Source organism: Sinocyclocheilus anshuiensis, unplaced genomic scaffold (genome assembly GCF_001515605.1).
Source record: "Sinocyclocheilus anshuiensis isolate Anshui unplaced genomic scaffold, SAMN03320099.WGS_v1.1 scaffold561, whole genome shotgun sequence".
NCBI lineage: Eukaryota > Metazoa > Chordata > Actinopteri > Cypriniformes > Cyprinidae > Sinocyclocheilus > Sinocyclocheilus anshuiensis.
In genome coordinates, this window is record NW_015539848.1 from 60,751 (window position 1) to 79,817 (window position 19,067).

A 19,067-nucleotide genomic window follows, 5' to 3' on the forward strand; every position below is an offset into this window, starting at 1 on the left:
ATCAACTGTGGCCAGCAGTGACCACTTTCCTGCAGAGATTAGCTCCAACCCTGATAAAACACACCTGAACCAGCTAATTAAGGTCTTACTTGGTATACTTGAAACTTCCAGGCAGGTGTGTTGAGGCAAGTTGGAGCTAAACTCTGCAGGACACCGGCCCTCAAGGCCCGAGTTTGGTGACCCCTGATTTATAGCCTTAACAGCAAAAAATTCAAAATATTAATAAAAATATTTAATAAAAAATAAAATTATTTTATTTTGTCTTGTTTCATTGGCAGATTTGATTAAAGCCCCCACATGAAGTTTTGTGTATTTTCATGACTTTGGTGCCCCCTAGAGTTAAGTGATTGAAATTCATTGTCGTAATTAAATTGAATTAAAGTGCCTCTATTATGCCATTTTTAAGGTTGCTAATATTGTTTGAGTCTCCTAAAACAGGTTAACATGCATGCATGGTAAAAAAAAAAAAAACACGTTAGTTTTCTCAAAAAATTGATTTAATTTTACCTCATTTCTAAATGATTCGTAAACGCCTTGTGCGAAGCAGTTCAAAGCTGTGATTGGCCAGATGGTGCAGTCCTTTGTGATTGATCCAGAGCCGTAGAGAGATTGGCTCTGGATTGGTCTAGCACATACAGCGCGCGTGTCAGAAACGAAATGCCTGTTGCCATGACGGAATGACAGCCCTGGAGACTTATCAATAGATAGAAAAGATGGTATTGATTGTACCTTACCAATTCGAGCCGGAGTCTGATGATGAAACGGTTGAACTGGCTGATCGACAAGAGACTGATTCGCAAGCACGACCGGAGCAGGACGTTTCTCAGTGGTAAGTGTTAACAAGTTTGTGGTAATTATAAGATGTGATAAAACAAATTTACTCTCACAGCGTAGGATACAGCATCTTCTCAACATGATGTTAACCACACGGAAATTTTACTGTGTTTGTGGGCAGGCAAGTTGGTGACGTAGAACGTGGGCGGACATTATACAAATGTGTTACTTCGTGACGTAGAGCCGTAACAGAATAAGATTTGAATTCCTGACGACTCGTTTAGGCGATTGCGAGCCGACTCTTTTTTTTTGATAGACAATAACTTTATTTATCGTGCACTGTCGGCTTCACAACTTTGCAGATAGTTTATGTTCGACCCTCTAACTCTAACACTTTCTATTCTATTTATCTTCTTTTTTTTAAAGAAAAACACTAGCTTTCTATTTTTTCTATTCTATCTGTGTGTGTGTATATGTGTGTGTGTGTGTGTGTGCGTGCGTGCGTGCGTGCGTGTGTGTGTGTATATATATATATATATATATAATCGTTGCTGTCTGGGAGTGGAAGGTCATTGCTGTGTCTTTGCTTGTCTTGTACCATTTTGCATAGCAGCTCGAGTTAAATTCATATACTTTTTAAAATGCACAAAAGCGTTCAATTACGTTTTATGCAAGCATGTGCAATATCTAGCACATTGGGCTTTATTTCACCATGCAGACTGTTTAAAATGTACAGAAGGAAATACTTTTATCAGTATTGTGAGAAAACCCTTCTCATATGTTTTTTTGTTTTTGACATCAGAATCAATATGAATAATAATTTTGGCGCTATGTTGGTTCATCACTTGATTTCCAATGTAAAATCTGCATCTTTGTGCAAAACCATTTGAGAACCACTATGTCAGACCCAGTGGTGTATTTAGTATAGTGTGAGTACGACTCCTAGTGGATGCAAGTAGAAGTGCATGAAACTTCTGGACTGTTTTATATGAATATTTGCATAACCGGATTAGTCAAAATCACATGAAGATTAGAATAGTCAGATTTAATTAGTGCACATGTATAAACAGTGTTCAAGTCATTTTTCAGTTTGTCTTGTTTCACTGGATGCAGTTTTGTTATAGCAGGATTTCACATTCCCTTCAGACAGCTTTGAGCTTGCTGGGGCTTCACCTAAACCAGGTATTAGAGTACGTATGTGATTTCAGATGGGAATCTTTGTGGTGGCTTGTGAAGTGCGGAAAGAAGGTGCTCTTGTTCTGTGTGTAGTGCAGTAGCAGTTAGACAAATCTTTTGTGAATAAGACAAAATCAGTCTGTACTCTCCAACAACATTATGGACAATTATTTACAACATGCAGAATAGTGCAAGGCAAAAAAAAAAAGTAAAAAAAATTTTGTAAAAGCATAAACAATAATAATTTTTATTAGCGGCAGTTTAAAGAAAAAATGGAACAAATCTTAAGTGCACATAGTAAAACTGATATTTGAAAGCGTTTTTTTTTTGAAAGTTAAAGGAAACTTTTCATTTATTTTACTTTGGTGTTTTAAAATAACTTTAAAATAAAAATTAATAACAACTATATAGACTATATTAATAATAATTGCACTTTCGGCTTCACAACTTTGCAGATAGCTTATGCTCACATACAGCTACATGACACAATGCATGAAAGGTAATATTTGAAAAGGCATAATAGGGGGACTTTAAAACAATACATTTTACATTTACATTTAATAATTTAGCAGACAGTTTTATCCAAAGGGACTTACAAATTAGGACAATAAAAGCAATCAAAACTAACAAAAGAGCAACAATATGTATGCAGAATAGTGCAAGGCAAAAAAAAAAAGTAAAAAAAATTTTGTAAAAGCATAAACAATAATAATTTTTATTAGCGGCAGTTTAAAGAAAAAATGGAACAAATCTTAAGTGCACATAGTAAAACTGATATTTGAAAGCGTTTTTTTTTTGAAAGTTAAAGGAAACTTTTCATTTATTTTACTTTGGTGTTTTAAAATAACTTTAAAATAAAAATTAATAACAACTATATAGACTATATTAATAATAACTATATATATATATATATATAAAACAAATTCAAACTATTTAATAAAAATGATGAGTGTCTCAATTATACTAAAATAACTAAGCTTTTCATCATTTTTATATTCAATGTAGTCTTTCAATTCATTTGAGGTCATACATTATTTTGCATAAAGAATGGGAATAAATACATTTGCAAAATGCTGTTTGAAATAGTTTGGGTTTTTCATGTCAGTGCATTTTCTTAAATGAATCCAGTCATAACTCAGTAAAAGAGAAGCTGTGGGTGTCAGTTCACTGCTATATCCTGTGGCTATGTCTTCAGGTAAAACTCAAGATTTATATTCCCTGGTCTTTAATTAGATCCAGATCTAGCACATGGCAGGCAAATATTCTACCACTATATTGATTAGATGGTCAGTTTATTTGGCAAATTCCATTTATTAAAACCCACCAGATCTGTGGTTATGTCATCAGGTCTTGTGATAGTTGGGTTGAGTTGGCATGTACAGATTATAGAGACAAACAGGCTCTCAAACACAACATCAGGCTAAGAAGGATAAGAGTCCATGATAAACAATGTTGTGTGCTGATCCTGCTAATGGGCCTGGAATCAGCATGAACTGGGACTTCAAACTCTTGATCTTTATGGTACTGTCCGTGTTTGAGTGACCACAGTGAGCATTTATATCTCTCTTGATCGTCCTGGATGTTTAGGACACTTGTGATGTTGAACGTTCCATCAGAGTTCACCAGGCTTGTGACTGTAGAGCTGGAAGTCAGGTTCTTGTCATAATGAAACCAGTTTATCATGCCTTCTGGGTACATACCATTAAAGCTACACTGCATTTGTTTGGGTTCAGCCATCTGGTGGGAGAATTCTCCGGTGCATTGTCCTGCGTTAAATACAGTTACAAACACAAGGTATAAGAGTTAATGATGTGATGCTGAGTATTTGTGTGCAGATCTATACATTTATCCAAAAATATTTTAAATATGCAATTAATACAAACAATGACTTGAATGCATGATTTTAAGTAAGTAAGATGCCTTCTGATATTTTTGATATTTGCATGATATCTGGCTATTTTTCTGGAGTCAAAAATGTCAGGATAGTGTAACCAGATGTCGTAATAAAGAATTATTGAACAATACTTTTAGAACAATTTTAATTAAATGCTAAAAATGTTAGAAAAAGAAAATGAAGATAGACTTGCACAAACAATTATTAAATATTATTATAAAAAAAAAAAAAATATATATATATATATATATAATTTTTTTTATCCACTTAAGTACATCTTAATATGTAATTTCATATTTGCTTTTGTCTTTTAAATATGGTTAGTACTACCGAATGCTATGACAAGTATTTATGCTTAACTAAAATTTCTAATAATTTAATTTCTATTTAAACTTGCAGGTCATGTACTTAAAAATACTGCAATGTAATTATACATTTAGTACATTTAAAATATAGTACATTTAAATATAATATTAAACACACTACAGTTAAAATTATAATCACATACTCTACATGTGCTTTAGTACTTCTTCCAAGCAAAAAATATTATTACAACCTAATTATTTAAAATGCACCTTAAAGTTAAAAGTTTAATGTACTTGAGTTTTAAGAACATTAAAATTATATCTCTTTAAGAACACTTAAGTTTCTTTTTGTTTAATAATATTTTATTATGTGCAATTCAAATTTTATATGGAATAGCTCACAAAATATTTTAGGATATTTGTTATTCAAACATAGATTTATAATATTTGTAAAAGACAGTTAAGTTGTGTAATACAATGTGCAAATGTTATTTAGAATGTTATTTATTATTGTTATTATTATTTGTTTAATTGTTTACTTATTATTTGTTTAGCTGAACCAATAAATAAATAAAAATAAACTAAATAAAATAAAAATAAAATAAAAACAGTTTCTCACATGAATGCACTGTTTTCTATGTGTTGATTCCCTTTATCGGAGTGTCTATTTACACTAAGTGCAAATAGCCTGCCTTGTTGGCAGAGGCCATTTACACTAGCTCCACCCACAAACGTGCGACAGTGATGGTCAACAACATAAAAGACGGCCAACAATCATCAGCTTCAGTGGCATAGTTCATAAAGTGCGTACCATAGTCTTTTTGACACGATCGACCCGGGTTCGAATCCGCCTTTTACCGAACTTTATTTTCTCCCTTTTCAAATCTCATATCACATCAGAAAGGCATTTATTTTCAATAAAAATGAAGGAAATAATCAAAAAGTTGAAAATAAAGTATCAGGTAGGGCAGGGGTTGGCAACCCGCGGCTCCTGAGGCGCATTCTTTCATCCCTCTGCGGTGGCTCCTGTAGCATGGGTGTACAATAAGCGGGGGAGGTGTTCCCCCGAACTTTTAATAAAACCTAAACTCTTCCCATGCATTTTTCTCGGGCAAGTGTGTTCACGTAGAGGTTTTCAGCGGCCAATGTGAATAAATCTAGATTTAAATTAAAAGAGACAATATAGTCACGCTGTTTTGGATACATTTATCTCATGCGCTGTAGGTTTCATTCATACTCGAAGCCGGAGGGCGCTCTCGTACAGAAAGTCCAAAACTGACTCATATGATAGAAGTAACTTTTGATGCCAGGAAATCCCTAATATGGACAAAGGCATCCCGCTATCGCTGTAGCTAAGCTGAATAACAAGCATAAACCTTAACTGATGAAACGTGAAGACAATAAACGATTGCGACAATATATGGTTTATGTGTGTTTTTCAAGTCTTTTATATGAATGATTGACATAGCATTAATTACAGTACAGAAGCTATAAAATATATGTTCTGCCTTATTCTGTGATAAAAATGGAAAACGTGTTTGTAGTATATAAACTATTATACTGATTATACAATCATAACCAAAAATTGTCATTAGTAAAATATATCAAAAATATTATAGAAGACAAATGATTCGTTATTGTCCAGCAGTGTATTTTATTTCTTAGCCAAATAAAAGAGATAAGAAAGTTTTTTTGTCAATTAGACATACATACATAAATATTATTAGGCCTATTATTATTATTATTATTATTATTATTATTACATTTGACATTTCTGCTCCCTCACTTCTGAAATGATTGCTACTCCCCTGCCTTGTAACATAACTGAATATAAAACTTTGCTATATGCTGTTTTATCTTCATTTTAGGGATTAAATAGGTTTTGTGGTTCCACGTGAATTTTATTCGGTGGGAAAGGGGCCAAAATGGCTCTTTTGATCGTTATTGTCCAGCAGTGTATTTTATTTCTTAGCCAAATAAAAGAGATAAGAAAGTTTTTTTGTCAATTAGACATACATACATAAATATTATTAGGCCTATTATTATTATTATTATTATTATTATTATTACATTTGACATTTCTGTCCCCCTCACTTCTGAAATGATTGCTACCCCCCTGCCCTGTAACATAACTGAATATAACACTTTAGCTATATGCCGTGTTATCTTTATTTGGGGATCAAATATTTTGTGGCTCCACGTGAATTTTATTCGGTGGGAAAGGGGCCAAAATGGCTCTTTTGACGTTGAAGGTTGCAGACCCCTGGGGTAGGGTTAGGGTAGCTTTATTGTCCCAGTAAGGTGGCATCCATTTAATAATTTGAATTAAAATTATAATTTACACTCAATACATTACTGTATACTGTTTTATAACGTACTATAATACTCAGGTGCAGATAATTACCACTATTTGCAGTAGTAGTATATTATAAGTAGTAGAAATAGCAGAAAATCCTGCTATTTTAACATAGTGTAAATAGAATCTATCGCTATCTGCACTTAGTGTAAATAGCATATTGTTAAAAAATACTGCTATTTTCACTTAGTGCAAATAGAATCCATTGCAAATAGCCGCTGCCTTTATTTATCCAATAAAATATGCTTGATGCATACAACTTTGGACTGCTAAACGGGTTAATGCACTGACCTACAGATAGATTGATTTCTTTTGCTCCATGTCCAGAGTCCGTCTTTATACAACAAAAATACGAGCCCATGTTTGCTGGTGTAGGATTTGAGATGGTTAATGTCAGTGCTTCTCCTGTGTAGTTGCACTCAAATCCTGGTGGTCTATTGCTGGATGTTGGATCACATTCAAAATCTTTCTCTTCTGTTTTTTTCCAGTATACTTTAACAATGTTCAATGGCGTTGATGAGCTGATATTGCATTGTAAGACAATCCTCTCATTGCAATTCACTGTCTGGTGTTTGAAAGCACGCAGCTGTATTTCACCTGCATGCATCAGAAAGCAATATTAGCATATGCTGACACATTTCTATGTATACAAACTCAGCAAAAAAAGAACCTTTTTTTTTTTTAAATACTTAATTTTTTTTTAGCATACTGTGTTTTAAAGATCATTTCATAAAGTCCAAATAAGCTTTACTAAGGGTTTAAACAATATTTTCCATGCTTGTTCAATGAACCATAAACAATTATTGCACGTGTTATTTACACATGTTAAGAAATTTGAATGTGAGAGGATGTTTCTTTTTTGCTGAGTGTATGCTAAGCATATGACATAGAATGGGATACAAAATCAAAATCCTTTTAAAACTCTAAAACTTCATTTTGTGGGTTAAAGGCAGGGAAAATCAAAGACATTCAAGACTTTAAAACACAGTGTATGTGGTAAAAACGCAAAACTATTCGTTACACTTACCTTTGCTGTAGTCTGATGACAGGATAATAATTAAAAATGGCATAATGACGAACATCTTTCCCCCCTTTCAGAATAGTGCTGGAAGTTGTTAGATGTGTGGAAGAAGAAAGTGGTTGTGAAAGTGAGGAAGAAAGTGTTCTCGGGCTACACTCTGACTATGAACAGGGGAATTTTCTCCGAGCTGACAGCATATAGTTGCTTTCCCACTCTATGGCAGGTTTTGTTCCTCCCTCTTTTTTATCTTCTTATACTAAACAATGTTAGACTATCTCTCTTTGGCTTAATGGGGATTTCAAGATTTCAAAAGTACCCATCATTTCTCTTATCAAGAAATTATCTCAAACATCCAACACCTTCTTGCATTTGCTCATATCTGGAATGTTACTGCATTTACAACAATATGATTTTTTACTTTGTTCGAAAGGCAAAAGTACACTTTCCCAGGAAATGTATTGGCCTCCCTCTTGTGTAATGAATTGAGAAACTCAAAACAGAAACTCGACAGCAGATCCAAGAAGAATCTTTGGAACTCTTCCACAAAATTGTCTTGGCTTTTGAGTTGACATGTTTTCAATATTACTTTGGCAGATGTTTTAAGAAATGGTAACACTTTAGAGTAGGGAATACATATTCACTATTAACTATTAAACAATCCCTAAATAAACTCCTAAATTACTGTTTGTTGATAGTAAGGTAGTAGTAGTAGTAGTAGTTAATGTTTAAGCATGGGATAGGGTTAAGGGATCTATAATATGGTCAGGCATTATGTGTTTTAAAAGTGCTAATAAACAGCCAATATGCTAGTAATGTGCATTCTAGTAAGCAGCTAGTTAATAGTGAATAGTGCTCCCTAAAGTGTTACCACATATTTCAGACAGACCTGTGCTGTATTGGCATGCTGTGGCAATGCAGGACATAAAGCTGAGGAGTGACTGAAGAGCCTTGATACAATGTTTTGACATTTAGTATTGCGTTCAGTTCATGAAATTTTATACAGAACTGGAACATGTATCAATATGACTGTATAAAATGTCTTTTTACTTGAGTAATGTCAGAATGTCCCTAGGGGTTCATTTTTTGCCTCTTTGCTTCATAGAGGCAAAGAACATTTAATTAATCATTATGTAACTAATCTCTCAAAGGGATCTCCCTGAGACATCTGTCTTCACAGGATAGAGGGAGAATTGGGCTTGCACTCATAGTACAGAGGTTCACTGAAGTAAAAAAGAAACACACTACCAACACTTAACAAAAAACAATTGGATACAGTCATTTTAGCACCTCAGTCTCAGTCAGAAAATGCTCTGAAAAACTTCTTCTCTGACCAGATTCATAGACTCTCTGAAAACATTAAGTTCCTCAATTGATTGCTGTTTATTATTATTATTTTTGAAAATCATCAGCTTAATTTTAAAGGGGACATAACACACACAGTTTCTGCCAATCTCATGTTAATCTTTAATACCTATAGAGATCCTTCATATCTCCAAAGAGTCTTTAGTTTTATCAGATTTATAAAAGACAGATACAGCTTTACGCTTCTCTCTAACAGTCGAGCTCCTGGAGGTATGTCGTGGGTGGAGCTAAAGAGTCACGAGCATGCAAACTTTTGTGTAGCGATCGTCTGCAAGCTGTGACATCGACATAAATAAAACAGGGACAAAAACTTTATTGACTTAAATTAACTATGGCTAAAGAATTAACGAATGAAGCATGTTGATGGGCTGCTCTTGCTCTCGCTCTGGTTGATGTGCACGCACTCTTCCGGGCGAAAGTGCCCATATAAGGAATTCCACCCTTTATGACGTCATAAAGGGCCATGGTCGAAAAAACTTTCCGAAACTTATTTGAACCCTGTATCTTTGGAACAGAAATACAGCATCATACGTCCAACTCTTTTTTTGAGACTTTGGCCATGTTTAGCATGAGAATCCAAATCATTAACAGTGTAGATAAGTCAGAATGCATGAAAAAGCATTAGACCTCCCCTTCAAGAGTTAAGGACACAGAACTGACACAGTTAATGGTGTCTTGTGTTTCATTGGTACAGTGTGGAATTGTCAGTAAAGACTCTTGAGTAAAGTAGGTTTATGATTTCACTGGAATGGACAGCGGGCTGTAAATGAGCAATAAAGAGGCGAAAGAAAACCTCATTCAAAAACAAAATTGTCTAATCAAATCCGATATGGCTTCAATGAGGGGATATTTTCCAAGTAATGCTCTCAAACTAGGTATTTTAGAGACATCTGTTATGAAATGCATTTTCATCCCACACATAGGATGCTTCTCTCTAACATGCCTTTTTATTCTGCACAGCCTGCAAAATCTGAAGCAATTGATGGACATGAGAAATCCTGTGTAAATGTTAACGTACTCGGTTACTAACGTAACCTTGGTTCCCTGAGATACGGGAACGAGTACTGCGTCTTGCTAAAGACGCTATGGGGAAAAGTGTTTTTTTCTCCTGAACTGAAGCCTTTTTCAATCACGCAGTTAAACTGCACGGCCTTTGGTTTGTGCAGTGTATTAAAAACGAACCAATGGCTCGGCAGTGGAGCTGCACGAGCCTATGGTGACAAAGCCCGCCAGAATGGGCAGGGCCATCAGGCTATATAAGCGGGCGTTCGCCACAGGATTCTCAGGTTACTTCGACTGAAGCGACGACTGAGTCGTGCGGCTACATAGCACGGCTAGCAACGCAGTACTCGTTCCCGTATCTCAGGGAACCGAGGTTACATTAGTAACCGAGTACGTTGCCTGTCGATACTTCACTTGTACTGCGTCTGGCTAAAGACGCTATGGGAACACAGTACAATCACATCGTGCTATGGTAGAGGAACGACTGTATATTATATTCTCCACAAGCAAGTAATGCCCATAGGGAAGTTAAACAATAACTCCAAGGCTATAGCGGGCTGAACTCCTCGAGGTCACGCCCGGCCTGGGTAATCGTTCCAGAGTACTCATACAACTTCGGCACCCCAGGGGCCGAGAGCCGACAAGTAAACTAAACCAAAGAGCTTGAGCGTGTTACGGTCAAGGACTCTCTGTCAGACTTGTTTGCATAACGCAGTGAGTGTCTCTTGAAGCAGAAAGGACCCTGGCCTGTAAGGCCGGGACTTCCGGGTTATAAAACCTAGCAAATGTGGACGGCGAGGCCCAGCCGACTGCCTCATAAATCTCCACAATGAACACACCGCTAGACCACGGGCAAGACGAGGCGATGCCTCTGGTGGAATGGGCCCGTACTCCGATGGGACATTGTAGGCCCAAGGAAGAGTACGCTAGTGTGATAGCGTCTACTATCCACCTAGAAAGTCTTTGCTTCGTGACCGGATGCCCTTTGGTGCGGTTACCGAAGCTAATAAAGAGTTGTTCCGACCATCTGAAATTGTGTTTAAAACTCGCTCTGGGAGACTTGTAGTCTCCCGTCGAGCGGCTAAATGTGCAGGGTGCACAGCTCGGGCCGAGGGTGCCATATTGCCCCGTCCGCTTGAGAGAGGAGATCCCGTCTCAACGGAATGGGCCAGGGGGCTGCAGTTGGTTCTTCCAGAGAGGGGCCACCAAGAGAACCTTGTGTCTCTGTTCCCTGATTCGCCTGATTACCTGTGGGATCAGGGCGATTGGGGGAAATGCATAAAGGAGGAGGTTGGGCCAATCGTGGGCCAACGCGTCCCTGACCTTCGAATAATAAATTGGGCAGTGAGAGTTGTCTTCTGAGGTGAAGAGGTCTACCTCGGACTCACCGAAGATCTCCCAGATTCTCTGAACCATCTGCGGATGGAGCATCCACTCCTCTGAGGGGACATTGCTCCATGATAACATGTCCGCTCCTCGATTCAATTTGCCCAGTATATGCGCTGCCCTCAGCGAGCGCAGGTTGAGTTGAGCCCATTCCAGAAGGCGCTCTACCAGAATGAAGAGGCGCTTTGAGGAGAGGCCTCCTTGACGATTTATGTAGCACACCACCAACATGTTGTCCGATCGGATTAGCACATGGTTTCCCCTTAGGACTGGCAGGAAGAACTGACAGGCTCAACACACTGCTAGTATTTCGAAGCAGTTGATGTGAAACACTTTTTCCGCTTTCGACCAATTGCCGAAAGTTGGTTTGCCCTCACACAGCGCCCCCAACCTGCGTTGGAGGCATCTGTCGTGACAACTTTTCTCCTGCAAATCATTCCCATGGCCACGCCCTGTTCCATCCAGCGAGAGTTCTTCCAAGGGGCCAGGGCTGTTACACAGGCCTGGCTCACCCTGATATTTAGGCGTCCGTGACACCACGCATGGGATGGAACCTGCGGTTTCAGCCAGCACTGAAGGGGACGCATACGAAGCAGGCCCAGCTGTAGTGCCATATTTTATCAGCATTTATTTTGTTCCCAGGAACGATATTCGCTGGCTGGGGAACAGCGTGCTCTTGGCAAAATTGACCCTGAGTTCCAGGCGCTCTAAGTCGCTGAGGATGAGGGTCCTGTGTGATATTAATTCTGCCTCCAACTGGGCCAGCACGAACCAGTCGTCGAGATAGTTGAGAATGCGTATTCCCATCTATCTCAGAGGGGAAAGAGCCGCTTCCATGCACTTTGTAAAAGTGCGGGGAGCCAGAGACAGCCCAAAGGGAATGACCGTCTACTGATAAGCCACTCCCTCGAAGGCGAATCTCAAGAATCGTCTGTGACGGGGGGCTATCTGGATGTGAAAGTATGCATCTTTCAGGTCCAGAGAAAAGAACCAGTCCCCTGAGCGAATCTGCGCGATGATCTGTTTCAGCGTAGTCATCCTTAATTACCTTTTCATGAGGGCGCAATTCAGGTGTCTGAGATCGAGGATGGGCCGGAGGCCACCATCCTTTTTTGGAACGAGGAAGTAACGGCTGTAGAAGCCCGTCTCGCTCTGAGCTGGAGGAACCTTTTCTACAGCTCCTTTTGCAAGCAGATTCATCACCTCTGAGCGCAGGACGTGAGCATCCCTGCTTTGCCGGGGTCTTCGAGCGAATTGGAGTGAATAATCTAATTTTATTATCCCCATAACCCATTATGACACTCCAGGGATGGCCTGCCAGGCCTCGGCCCGCATGGCGAGGGGTTGGATTAGCTCGAGTGACTGGCTGCACGGGGGCAGAGCACTCGTGAGAAATGGAAGAGGAATTTTGCTCTCTTTTTGAAAATGTTTGTGTTTTATTTTTCCCACTATAACAGCAGTTGGTTGCTTGGGCGCTTGAACGGGCCCATTGTTCAAAACAAACACATTTCCCTCCGCACCCAGGGTTGAACGGGGTGACAGGAGGCTTAAGAGAGGCTGCTTAGGAGGTGGTCCGGCTGCAGCGAGACTTGGCCCCATCCTCTTCCTGTCTCGCAGATCAGGAAGATGCCTGAGGCGCCGGGTCCAACGCTATCTTGAGTCGGGGTCCCTGGCGCTTAGGAAAGGGGTAGCGTCTGGCCGAGCGGGAACGCCCTCATGTCTGCTGAGTCTTAGCAGGCTGAACGGCTGGGGCGGCAGGTGCTGGCTTCATGGGCTGCTGAGTCGGCGTAGACTTAGGGCGACTAGGAGCAACAGCGGAGGCCAGACTCGTCCGTGGAGGCGAGGATCTTGGCCTGAAAGACCTGGAGGACCGCTATTGAATGGAGCGCCGAAGCTGCCTGTCCAGCAGAAGAGTAGGCACGTCCAGCTAGTGCTGAAGTGGTCCTACATGGTTTGATCGGATGGGCGGCCTTTGCCTTCCAGCTGATAGCCGTGGGCGGGCAGAGATTTTGAGGGCTCTTCAACCGCTTTTGAGAGGATACGGAGAAGTTCAGCATCCATCCCGGCTTTGGCGGCGCTGGGCGCGGACGACGGCAAGGGGGCGGGGTCGGTAACCGAGCCCAACAGCTCCTCTGCGTCCGAGGCTGTCAATGACATGCTGTCATCGGCCAGCTCGTCTTCACTACCCCCAAATGAGACCAGATCACTCGCGCTGGCAGAGGGACGCTGGTCAGGCTGGGAGAAGAGGATGGGTGAAACCTCTCTCTGGGGCGAGGGTGAGGCATGTGGGATCTGGGCCGACATGAGCTCGCTCGCAGCCGGACGCTCGAGTCCTCTGCCCTGCTGAAAACGGGAGGCCGCGAGGGACAGAGTCGCTTTCTGAAAAGAAAGCGATCCGCGAGCATAGAGAAGCGAGACTGAAGTTCTCGCAGTGAGAACAATCAGTTCCCGTGAGTGTGGCTTCCGCATGGGATTTTCCCAAGCAGGAAACGCACTCAGTGTGGCTGTCATCGGCATGCAGGTCACCCCTGCATGAGCCGCAGTAACGGCGTGGCATTTGCAACAACGCCAAGCTCTTTTAGTAAGCTCTTTTAGAATTGCTGGATGGCGGACGGGGAACAGGACCTGAACTGCTGTGACACTGAGGCGGCAAAGAAAGCGGATCAGCCGAGCAGAGAGGTCTCAGTCCAGCTGAGTGGCGTGTCAACGCCTAGCAGGCTTCAGGATCAGCGTAGAGCGTAGAGTCGTTGCTGAAGGAGAAGAAATCTGAGAATCCCGTGGCGAATGCCCGCTTATATAGCCAGATGGCCCCGCCCATTCTGGCGGCCTCTGGCGGGCTTTGTCGCCATAGGCTCTTCAGTTCAGGAGAAAAAAGGCTTTTCCCCAGAGTGTCTTTAGCAAGACGCAGTACGAGTGAAGTATCGACATGGAACCTGGGTTATCTTGCTTCATGCTGTTGAGTCTGTTTGGTATCCTTCTAGCAGTGCTGGGTTTGTTAGATTGGTTTTTGTTAGCTTTTATTTTGAAGTTCTGTCTTTGATGCTCTTGGCTCTGTCCAAAACCTGAAAAATGCTGAAGTAGGAGGACATCAAGGCATGTCTGAATCTAGTGTTACGTAACATCCTGATTTGAAGGCAGCATTAATGAATCCCTTGCAGCCTACGAAATCCCACACTCATGGGAACACACATGCTGATAAAGTATGGCATTATTTTATTTTATTTTATTTTACTCTGGAAAAACGCATACGCCAAGTTCATGAATGTAAATGTTTTGTGAGAGCCTAAGGATATCGGGCCTATGGATTGCAACTATATGTGTCCACAGGTGCAGATATAAGTGGATGTTTTCAGTTCATTCTCTATGTGAGCAGAAAGCACTGAGGCAAACGACAAGACCATCAAAACTTTGAGAAATATTCTTTATGCGAGTCACTGTGAGGTGAAGACAGTCACTTCTTTCATAAGCCTTAAAGTCTTTTGATGGTACTGGAGCTTCTGGTGGACGTCAAATGATAGTTTGCATGATTCTGACTGTGGCTGAGTTGAAAAAATCTATTAAATTGACACTGTATGTAGGGCTGCACGATAAATCGAAATGGAATCGAGATCGCGATTCGACAGAAGCTGCGATTGTCATGCGTATCTTTCAGTGAAAAATGCGCATGACAATCGCATTCGATTAATCGTGCAGCCCTAACTGTATGTATACTTTGACAGTCTATCTTTTTTAAAGCTTCTTAGCAGCCACCTTACCACCTACCTAGCCACCACTACCACTCACAAGACCTTATCAACCATATAGCAAGGCATGTATGCAGGTAATTTTAGACAGCAAAATACTTTTATACATTTCAAATCTCGTTTCAAATTGCCCTAGTATTGTCATCAATCAGATTGTTTTAAACTTTCAGACAGTTCTTTGCAGGACAACATTCAAATATTTGCCATGATGAACTTTCCTTTTCTGAAAGAAATTAATTAACTAGTGAAAGTAGCAAATTATTCTGTGTATCTCCTGCAAAGCTCATCTGTAAATCTTAAAACAAAGCTGAATTTCGAGGGAGTTTGAAAGAATGTATAGAAAATGGATTCCATAACATGACTGTTCTCTTCTGTAATGGTTTATATGATTTTCAGAATACAGTAAAGATGTGTGTTTTTACAAGTCAGCAACTCAAAATTACATAGATACGCAGAATAAATCACATTATAAAATTTATAACTTTCAATACTATATTTTTACTATACCGTTTTACTATACTTCAAAGCGATTTACAGCTAGAAAAATAACAGAATGTAGGATGGGACTTTATTTTATCCGTCAGGAATAGCGGGTTAGCATGGCCCCTGTAGCCCCTACTGGTAATTGACATTAAGTGTGCCATTTGGGACAGGGCCAGAGTTGCTTTAGTGAAGGACTTTCAGGTGCATTCTTATGGGTAATTAGTCAAATGACATTTACAGCTGATTGGTCTTTGTGCTGAGTGGTTCAGGCTTTTTAAAGGCACGAGAAGCTCGGTTGTCATGCCAGCTTCAGCTTTTTGTTGATGTGTTGTCTGTGTTTGGTAAGATTATGGATAGCACTTTCGAAAACTATTCTGTCATTAATGAATAACTAGGACATTCTAGTAGCTACTATTAACCAAAAAGGAAACGCTGATTAACAAATTATTAAAGGGATAGTTCACCCAAAAATGAAAATTCTGTCATCATTTACTCACCCTCAAGTAGTTCCAAACCCGTATAAATTTCTTTGTTCTGCCGAACAGAAAGGGAGATATTTTGAAGAAAGTTTGTAACCAGGCTGTTTTGGGGCACCATTGATTTCTATAGTAGGAGAAAAAAATACTATGGAAGTCAATGGTGCCCCAGAACTGCTCTGTTTCCCACATTCTTCAGAATATCTTCCTTTGTGTTCTGCAGAACAAAGACATTCATACAGGTTTGAAACTACTTGAGGGTGAGTAAATGATGAGAGAATTTTATTTTTGGGTGAACCATCCCTTTAAGTAATAGCAATAATCAAAGTAATAGTTGAATGAAGTAGTGCGCTATTAGATAATCAGTAGCTACTATTTTTCATACCTCCCAGAGGACTATTAAGAACTACTATTTTATAATTAATGTGAGTAATGCATAATGTAAATTAATTGTAAAGTGAAGATCATTGTAACCCAGTAGTAATGACTCGTGTATTTCAGAAGCAATTACTAATTATTTGGATCAGTATTCTAAAGTGAGATGCATGATAACTCCCTGGTAATGACTGAAGTCATTGTAAGCATTTGAGGTTTTGTAAGGTTTTGGATAGTAAAATGATGACTCAAGTATTACTTCATCCTTTTAAAGAATTTACTTTAAACATTATTCTAAAGTGAAAAGCATGATAACTCTCTAGTAATGACACACGTGTTACCAAATCCAGCAAAAATGAATTACAACCTTACAAAAACCTCAAAAGCTTAAAGTGACTTGTAGTTTCACAAACTACTTAAAGTGTACAGCCAATTTCATTGGTTAAAGTTAGGGTTAGGGGTTAGGATTGGTTGTAACATTGTGTAAGTATCAGCACTGTAATCAACATGACCAATTAAATCTTTACAATTGGCTACAGGGTGGAGTTAGCATTGAACTGGTTTGGGGGGGGAAATCACCCCAATGAGTCATTATTAGGGAGTTATCATGCCTTTTACTTTAGAATTTTGTTCTAAATAATTAATAATTGCTTCGGAGGGATTTAGTAATACTTAAATCATTAGTAGAGGGTTATGATGATCTTTACTTTAGAATTATAAATTATGCATTATTCATATTAATTATGAATCCGAATATAGTAGTTCTTAGTAGTACTTTGAAAAGTATGACCAAAAAACAAAAAAAACTAATTATTGACTAGTTAGTAGTGACCTAATTGCTGTTACTGTGTTATTACTTACTAATTTGTTAATCAGAGATTTTTGATAGTCTTGTTAATCAGAGATTAAATAGACCCTAACCTAAGTCTGTTAACCCTAACCCTAATTCTACTAGGGTTATTAACTAGTTATTAAAGCGTTAACATAGTGTTACTCATTTATTCCTGTTATGGAACAGTATTCTAAAGTGTTACCTGATTATGTATTTACTTCATATTCTTTGTGCACTGATGTGTCTCTGATGTGATATTTCAAAATGCCATTTATGAACCAGTAGATGACACTGTTGCTGTTTTTATGTCTTCTGTGCACTGCTTGACAACAAAATGAAGCGGTTTCAAGAACAAACAATGTGTCTTTACTGGTTATTTATAATTTGCATTTATTTGAATGTAGCCTATATCATGTTGCAATAAGGGTTTTAACAGAATCCAGCCCGATATTTTGTCTATATCTTGAGAGTGCAAATTCTTTAAGACCCACAATAGAAGAGGATAAAAGAACAGCTTTTGTATATTAAAAAAAAAACAAAAAACATAAACCAATGCAGCATAATACACAAAAATAACACAATTACAGAGGCAGTCACATGAGATCAGTCACACACAGGCTTATTCTTCAGATCATTTTTAGTCATTAAGGTGATATCTGTCAGAATAAAAAATCTTTGACGGATTTTACTAATTAAGTGCTTCATAACCAGTAACTGTTGTCAGTTTTCTGATGCAAACATCCCTCCATCTATCTTTAAAACACTTATAAGGACTTTCTAAGCGGTGAAACTCCCTGGATGGATGGTCAGTCAATAGCAAGATTTTTGATTGAAATATCATTCTGTAAAATTTCCATCTTCTGATTTATTATCATTCCCTTTGGTATTCGCAGGATTGGTGTGTTTGATGGCTCAGCACTTATTATTTACATTTCCATTAAAAACTGGCAAATCTTGCTGAGTTTGGCCTAAAACCACCTTTCAATTTTACACCCACTTATTTTAAGGATAATGAGACTGGCATGTTTGTTAAATAGTCAGGATCATCCTTAATTATATAACTGCAATGTGCTTCATAGTACTTGATACATATAACTGCTAGTAATTAACAAACAAGCAGATCATTTATATAATATAAGTATAAGGTAGCCTATAGGTGTAACTCATTTACAGGCCCACATCTCCTAGAAGCTGGAAAACACAATGGCAGTATGAGATGAGCCAGTTAAACCTTTGTGATTTGTGATTAACAACTTAAAGTTCAGCCTGTTCCTCACATAAAGCTATTATGTGGATTCAGAAGACATATAATATACTTTAATAGTGTTTTTTTTTTTTGGACCTTAACAAGCAGTAGTCAATTAAAAACAGCAGCTTAGTCATTCTGCAAAATATCTCATTGTGTGTTTTCCACAGAAGTGAGTGCATGATAGAATTTTCATTTTTACATGATTTATTCCTTTATCTGCTGCAAAGAACCACTGAACAAAGCTCGTAACCATTCTCAGTAAGTCATCGTGGGATCTCAGGAAAAACACTTGGCACTTGTTCATTAAATGGTCATTTATCTCTTATCTTGATACTTGCACATAAAATGCTTCCAGCTACATCTCTTTGTTTTTGTCCTATCTTGCTTTCTGTCCTATTTTTATTAGTACTGTATGTCTTACTCATAAGAGACTATTTCAGTTTTTAGGCATTCTCTAACTGTGTGTTCTGTATCTGTTCTTGAACATATTTACTAATTCTGTCCAACACATTTTCTGCATGCATGTTTCTAATAGCTACTAATGGACATTCTGGGAAAAATCAAAGTAGTTTAGTAATACTTAATAATACCTAATAATATGCATGTTCTATTATTTATGTACAGTAATATATA

General features: G+C 38.6%; 1 protein-coding gene across 1 annotated transcript; it reads right to left on the bottom strand.

Annotated features, from left to right (window-relative positions):
* Positions 1-3,046: 3,046 nt before the first annotated feature.
* Positions 3,047-7,724, bottom strand: LOC107684597 (uncharacterized). Its single transcript, XM_016480891.1, has 3 exons — positions 7,533-7,724; positions 6,797-7,102; positions 3,047-3,716 (listed from the first exon to the last, which is right to left on the bottom strand). Exons 1-3 carry the CDS (start codon positions 7,585-7,587, stop codon positions 3,334-3,336), a joined length of 744 nt encoding a protein of 247 aa, XP_016336377.1. The 5' UTR covers positions 7,588-7,724; the 3' UTR covers positions 3,047-3,333.
* Positions 7,725-19,067: the final 11,343 nt, after the last annotated feature.